The sequence below is a fragment of the Penaeus japonicus genome, unplaced genomic scaffold (assembly GCF_977035675.1).
Source record: "Penaeus japonicus unplaced genomic scaffold, GWHDUDI00000001_assembly GWHDUDI00000032, whole genome shotgun sequence".
Taxonomy (NCBI): Eukaryota; Metazoa; Arthropoda; class Malacostraca; order Decapoda; family Penaeidae; genus Penaeus; species Penaeus japonicus.
Window position 1 is genome coordinate 10,410,408 of NW_028234434.1, and position 7,500 is coordinate 10,417,907.

A 7,500-nucleotide genomic window follows, 5' to 3' on the forward strand; every position below is an offset into this window, starting at 1 on the left:
ATAATAATAATAATAATAATAATAATAATAATAACAATAATAACAACTGCAACAGAAATTACGAAAAATAATAATAAAATAATAAAAAATCATATAATAACAACAACAACGAACCACGAGCAAACAATCAAACAGAAACCACTAAAGACAACGAAGATACGCGACAGAGAAATTAACAAAGAGGAGGAGGAGTAGCGAGGAAAAGCCATTAGCGCGAGCAGCGAGGATAGGCGACACGTCAACACCCTGGAAAAGACAGCCCAGCCAGTTCACAAGGGGCGTGGAGACTTGTTGAGTGTTACCATGACAACCGCTGATGTAACCATGACTACAAGACCCACAGGCCGACCTGCGTGAGGTGTGGGTAGGGGGGGATGGGAGGGAAGGGAGAGGGAGGGGGAAGGGGAGGAGGTTGTGGATAGGCAGTGAGGGTGGGAAGGGAGGGAGAGGGGTAAGGGAGGGAGAGTGAGAGGGAGGGTAGAGAGAAAGAGATAGATAGATAAAGAGAGAGAGAGAGGAGAGAGTGAGAGAGAGAGATGAATAGATAGATAGAGAGAGAGGGGGGGGGAAGGAGCGAGAGAGCGAGAGAAGGAGAGAGAGAGAGAGGGGGGGGGCGGCAGGGAGAGGTTTGTAGATTGGGGGTGAGTGAGTGAGTGAGTGAGTGAGTGAGTGAGTGAGTGAGGGAGGGAGGGAGGGAGGGAGGTACACGTAGGTTGCAGGTGAAGTACCGACCTCCTCTCGTTGTCTGGGAGTGTGGCTCGGGCTCTCATTTCCCTTTTGTCATTTCGTTTTTGTTTTCGTTTCCTCCTTTGTGCACTTGCGCCCCCACTGGATCCTAATTCATCTTTTCCCTTTTCTTCTTCTTTCTCTTCCTCTTATTTCATTTTGTGTCTGTTAGAGGGGAGGTGCGGGGGGGAGGGGGGAGGTGGGAGGGGGGGGGGTCGTCAACCTGTATCCACAACGGGAAACCACATCGCTTTTCGAGCATTAAATTGTATTACTTAGATCCACAAACACGCTCTCACACCCTCGCTCTCACCCTCGCTCTCGCTCTCACTCTCACTCTCACTCTCACTCTCACTCTCACTCTCACTCTCACTCTCACTCTCACTCCCACTTTCACTCTCATTCTCACTCTCTGTCTTACCCTTTTCGTAATCTTTATCACTATTTCAAACAAATTTCCTAGGTCTCTGAATCCCCATTTACTTCTACCTCAACGAAAATCTCTTGCCTTTATCTTTTCTTTTCTATCTTCCTCTCCCCATCCTCACCCCTCACTCGTTCCCTCCTCCTTCTCTTCCATCCTTCCTTCAAAACGCTCCTCCCTCCCATCCTAACTCCTTCCTTCCCACCCTCCCGCTTTCCAATCTATCCTTCCTTCCATCCTCCCATCTTCCATCCTATCCTTCACAACCCTTACAACCCGCCCGCACCATCATCTACTTACGCCCACCCATTTCATTTCTCCACGCCCACACTACCCTTCCCCTCCCCTCCCCACACCATCATCTACTTAGTTCCTCCTCCTCCCTCCCCTCCATACCCTCTCCCCCTCCATACTCTCTTTCCCCCCAACCTCCCCTTCTTCCCTCCCCTCCCACCTACCCTTCCCCAATAAATACCCTACCCCCCCACTCTGCCCTTCCTCCTTCCCTCCTTACCCACCCTTCCCCCTCCATACCTATCATCCATCCCCCTACCCTGCCCATCTCCCCTGTACCTCCGCACCCATAATCTTTCCTCCACCCCCTACCTTGCCCCTCCCCCACTCATACCCACCCTTCCCGCTCCATTCCCATACCTACCCTCTCCCCTTTTCCTTCCCCCTCCCACCCACACCCTCTCATCTGCTTTCCCTCCCCCTCCCTCTCTCTCTTTCGCCCTCAACTTCCACCCACACTCTTTCGTCTCCCCCCTCCCCCTCTTTCACCCTCCCTCCCCCCTCACCCCTCTTTCGCCCTCCCCCACCCTCTCTTTCGCCCTCCCCTAAGACCCCACCCACCCACCCACCCTCTCTCTCTCACTCGCCCTCCACTTACGCTCGCTTGAACATCAATCTCCTCGCAGCGTGGACGCCCCTATGGCTCTTCATCGCGTTCTCTCTCTCTCTCTCTCTCTTTCTTTCTTTCTTTATCTCTCTCTCTCTCTCTCTCTCTCTCTCTCTCTCTCTCTCTCTCTCTCTCTCTCTCTCTCTCTCTCTCTCTCTCTCTTTCTCTCTCTCTCTCTCTCTCTCTCTCTCTCTCTCTCTCTCTCTCTCTCTCTCTCTCTCTCTCTCTCTCTATATCGACTTACGCTTCCAGACCGCCGCCCATCTTCTATCCGGGATTTATTTTCATTTATCTCATTTGCTCCTTTTTTATAAAGGTTTTCTGTCTTTGTCTGTTATTGTTTTGTTTTTATTCCTGTTTGTTTCGTTTTCTTTCCTTTCTTTTTTTTCTCTCTATTACATTCATTATTATTTATTACTATTCATTTAATTACCTATTCATTTATTTAGCTTTTTTCATTCTTTTTTCTGTCTATTTTCCTTCCCTTCTTTATTTCTCTTTCTTCTTACCTTTTAACTTTTCCTCTTCCTATATCAACTTTTCCTCCATCTACATTTGTCTCTCTTCCATTTCTGACCCTTCCCCTCATTACCCAACCCCCTTCCCAGCCTCCCTTCACCTCTCTCTCCCTCTTTCCCCCACCTCCCTTCTCCTCCCTTCCCCTTCCTCCCTTTCCCTCTTTCCCGACCTCCCCTCCCTCTTTCCCGACCTCCCTTCCCTCTTTCCCCCACCTCCCTTCCCTCCTTCCCTCCACCTCCATTCCCCCTCCTTCCCTCCACCTCCCTTCCACCTCCATTTCCCCTCCCTTCCTCCACCTCCCTTCCACCTCCATTCCCCTCCATTCCCCCTCCTTCCCTCCACCTCCCATCCCCCCACTCCCTTCATATAAAAAAAAACACCGCGTTCACTGCCAGGTTAACTGTGGCTCGGGACCGCAATATTACTTGTAAACTTGTAATGAAGATCCATTTGAATATTATTAGCCGTCGAGCCAAGAGGGTCCGTGATGAGGACAGGGAAAATGAGGCTAGTGGGACGCTGAAGTTAAAGTGTGAGTTTTTTTTTTCTCGAGAAGAGGGAGGGAGGTTGGAGGGGGGGAGGTATTGTGAGGTAGGAGGGAGGTTAAAAGGAGGGAGGGGGAGGGGAAGCTTGCAGGGGGGAGGGGGGGCGTTGAGGGTATGAGTATGAAGGAAGACAAGTGTAAGGATTTTTAGGTAGAAGGGACATTGTGAAGAAGGAAGAAAAAGATATAGAGGAGGAGGAGGAGGAGGAGAAGGAAGAAAAGGAGGAAGAAGAGGAAGAGGAAAAAGGATAAAAATATGATGAAAATCGTAGATGATGAAGGAGAGAAGAAGAGGAATCAGAAGAAAGAAAAGAAGATGATGCAGAGGATGATGAAAAAGAATAATAATAATAAGAGGCGAGGTTTCTGGGCTGGAAGGAACACTATGAGGGGATCAGGGTATAAAAGGGAGAGGGGGAGAGGGGAGGGGGAGAGAGTGTTGCAAGAGACATTTTTAAGAGAGAATACAAATCAAGAGAGGAGAGTGCGGGCATGGGTGAGAAGAGGAGAGGGAGGAAGGGGGAGGAGGACGACGACGAAAAGGAGGCTGAGAAGGAGGAGGAGGGAATGAAAGAAAAAAAGGAAGGGAAGAAGATAAAAGACGGGGGAGGGGGAAGGGAGGGGGAGGGGGAAAAGGAGGAGGCGAAAGATATGAAGTGGGGAAGAAGGTGGAAGAACAGAAGATGAAGAAGGAAGAGGAAAAAAAAGAGAGAGGAGGAGAATGGAGCAGAAAAGGAGTAGGGAAAAGAAGAGAAGGAGGTGGAAGAACATAGGACGAAGAAGAGGAAGAAAAAGATGGGGAGGGGGCGATAGAGGTTGAGGTTGGATAGGAGATAGGGGGAGGAGGAGGAGGAGGAGGAGGAGGAGGAGGAGGAGGAGGAGGAGGAGGAGGAGGAGGAGGAGAGGGAGGGGGAGGAGGAGGAGGAGGAGGAGGAGGAGGAGGAGGAGGAGGAGGAGGAGGAGGAGGGGGAGGGGGAGGGGGAGGAGGAGAAGGAGGAGGGGAGAGCGTAAGATAAGGTTTTGGAAAACTTGTGGGAGAGCATTTTTGAATTGAAGAGGATTGTGAAGAGTATTTTAAAGAGGTTTAGAAATGCCCCCTTTTTGGGCCAATTCGAAAAGCTTCGTGGATACGCTTTTGCAATGGATTTTCGTGAAGTTCTGGTAATTCTGTGGACGTGTGTGTTTGTGAGGGTACGTGTGCGGTCGTACGTGCGTGCGTGCATGTGTGCGTGCGTGCGTGTGTGTGTGTGTGTGTGTGTGTGTGTGTGTGTGTGTGTGTGTGTGTGTGTGTGTGTGTGTGTGTGTGTCAGGTCTACTATACCCTTGTGCAAGATTAGCGCAAGAGCGTTCATTCAGTTGAGATGTACTTAAGCAACATTCACAAACGACACTAGTCCGCAGGCTAGACGTCTATATCTGTATACGCATTTGTATAAATGACTAATCTACATGTGCTTGTTATGTATGTATATTCGCCATCCGATACGTGTTATCACAACGATAGTGAGCGATAGGGTGTCCGAAAGCGTGCAATTACGACAAGCTTTGCCCTTTTTACTGGAAATACCACGGATGATATCGCCATCAAATCCATCATTAAAATCGCACATACAAAAAAAAACGGTAACGATTATCTTGACAATAATGAGATAATGAGGTCATAAATTCAGCAAATTAGTCATAACGATCTTGAACAGTCATACTCTCAATAGCAAAATCAACATTATTAGCGGCCGTTACGATCCCATAAATACGCTAATGGCGCCTCTTCGTCAGCCGCGAGCGAGGGGACGGAGCGAACAAGTGCAACACGAGATGCGCACTGACGGAAGGCGCAGAGAGACGCGCTGATGAAAGGACACTCATGGTGCAAGCGGGAGTTTTGTTGTGAAATTAGTAATAACAATAATATGATTATAACAAAAATATTCATCAGTAGCATTATATAAAAAATTATAACAATGATGATAATAATTATAACAACAACAATGATCATTATGATAATTGTATCAATAATAATAATGATAATAATAGTAATAATAATTAGTTATTAATATCATTACTACTATTATTATCATTATCATTACTGTCATTACTACAATTATTACTAATATTACTATCATTACCATTATCATTATTATCATTATCATCAAAATCATAATTACCTTTATCATTATCATTATTATCTTCATTATCAGTATAATTGTTATAATTATCAATATCAATATCATTATCATCACAATTAAAAGTTTAACCGTCTTAATCTTCAGAGACAAAACAGAGCTAACAAGAAAAATAACATTCACATTATTAGCTATAAAAAAGCTGTTATAACAATTACAATAATGGGTTCTCGTGAGTTAAAAGCACAAGAGGAACAGGTGAACATGAAGAAAACAAAATCATGTTTTTTGTTTGTTTTTTGAAAGGAAGTGTTCATATACACGAGGGGAAGGAGAGAGAGAGAGAGAGAGAGAGAGAGAGAGAGAGAGAGAGAGAGAGAGAGAGAGAGAGAGAGAGAGAGAGAGAGAGAGAGAGACAGAGACAGAGACAGAGACAGAGACAGAGACAGAGAGAGAGAGAGAGAGAGCGAGAGCGAGAGAGAGCGAGAGCGAGAGAGGGCGTTGAGAGAGAGACAGAGTCACAACAGAGAGACTCATTAAACGGAGAGTCGGACAATCAGAGACAGGAGAGAAAAAAATAATGAGTGACAGATACACAGACACAGAAAAAAGGACTTGGCCACGCTCCCTGTTGCAAATTCATCAACAGAGACTTCTGCAATACAAGGAGCGAGATAACAAGTGAACAATAAAGCCGTGTGACGAATGAGCGGGTGATAAGAAGGCGAATGACAGGGATATGAAGGAGGGAGGAGGGAGGAGGATTAGAAAGAAGAGAAGAAGATGAAGATGGAGAAGGAAGAGGAGGTAGAGAGGGGTAGGGGAAGGAGCAAGAGAAGGAGGAGGAGAAATAAAGGGAGTGGAGGAACAAAGAAGAAAGAAGCGATTGCGGGGGAGATTTTCAAGAAGACAAGGATAAAGAAGAGAAACAAAATAGAAGAAGGAAGACATACAAAAGAAAAGACGAATAGAAGAAGAGGAGACAGGAAGACGAAAAAGAAGAAACAAAGGCTAATGGGAGAGGAACAAACACACGAGAAAGATAAAATAATAATAATAATAAATAAATAAATAAAACGTACGAAGAGGGAATAATAAAAAGAAGAAGAGAGATGCGGGCAAGAAGGAAAGCGACATCAACTCATGCAACGGCGCAGAGACCACGAATGCTTGCAATAGTTAAGAATAGCATAGAATAACAATAGTAATAAATGAGTCATCAAAATAGTTTAATAGTATACATATGGTAGGAATAGCAATGTCAAATCATGCATGAAATCTTACTAAACAATTTAATTATTGCAATTCGAAACCGATAATGAATCTCATTTGGAAACCCAAAGTTTAATCTGATTCTTAAATCAGAGTTCAGGAAAGTTAATCATCATTATACGCCGGTAATTATGGCTATAAGACTTATCAAGATCAACCGAGAAGAAAATAAACTTCTCACCTCCATTAGTGGGCTGTCGCTTCTTGTAGAGCAGGCAGCAGGAGCAGTGAAAGCAGGAGACGACGACAATGACAATCACTGCTACCGCCACGCCAAAGACTACACCGAGGATCAGCGGCAACCTGCGGGGACAATGAGCGAAACGCGTGAATAGATTAAAGAGCGAGTTTTGCTCATTTCACGCGCGTTGAAGGAGGGGAGGGGTACGGGACTACTTTTTTTTCATTTTTTTTTCATTAACACTTGGAAAAAACGGGAGGAAATTATCTACTAATTTCATATATCGAATCTACTCCTCATTTCATAAACGAAGAAAGAAAAAAAAAAAGTTCAAACACGTCCCACCTAAAAAATATGTCCAATTACCATGATGATTAGGCAATTGTACTAGAAATCAAATAAGGGCGGGAGGGAAAAAATGTTTTACACGCCGCCACTCTTAATTAGCATCAACACAATTTTTCTGATTTATTTGCGAGGTGATTAGCACGTTCTTCCTTCTCGTTAAATCGCCGATGTGGAAAAGTGAACGAAAAGAAAAAAGAAATTAAAAAAAAAGACGAAGAAAGAGACACTTGATACAGTTGCCACGTCGTCTAAATGAGCAAGATTTAATCTCCCACTGATAGTGTTGCCAAAACGGAGCCCCAAAACGCTTAGCTTAATTACTCTACCAGTTTTAGTAATGCTCTTTAGCGTGGTAATAGTACTTAAATCTGCTGGTTTTACAGGCTCATTAACTGTTATTTGCCGACACAGCTGTGAATATTGAGCTATTGAATTTCATTTCTAAAACATATCTATTACTTA

The 7,500-nt window shown here is 45.0% G+C and overlaps 1 protein-coding gene across 10 annotated transcripts in view; it reads right to left on the minus strand.

The window, feature by feature from the left end:
* Window positions 1–7,500, minus strand: part of LOC122255514 (uncharacterized) — a 133,151-nt gene that overhangs the window by 34,064 nt on the left and 91,587 nt on the right. For all 10 annotated transcript variants that reach the window (XM_086556328.1, XM_086556322.1, XM_086556324.1 and 7 more), the window contains exon 4: window positions 6,691–6,812. In XM_086556328.1, the coding sequence (XP_086412454.1) occupies window positions 6,691–6,812 (122 nt within the window). The remainder of the gene's footprint in view (window positions 1–6,690; window positions 6,813–7,500) is intronic.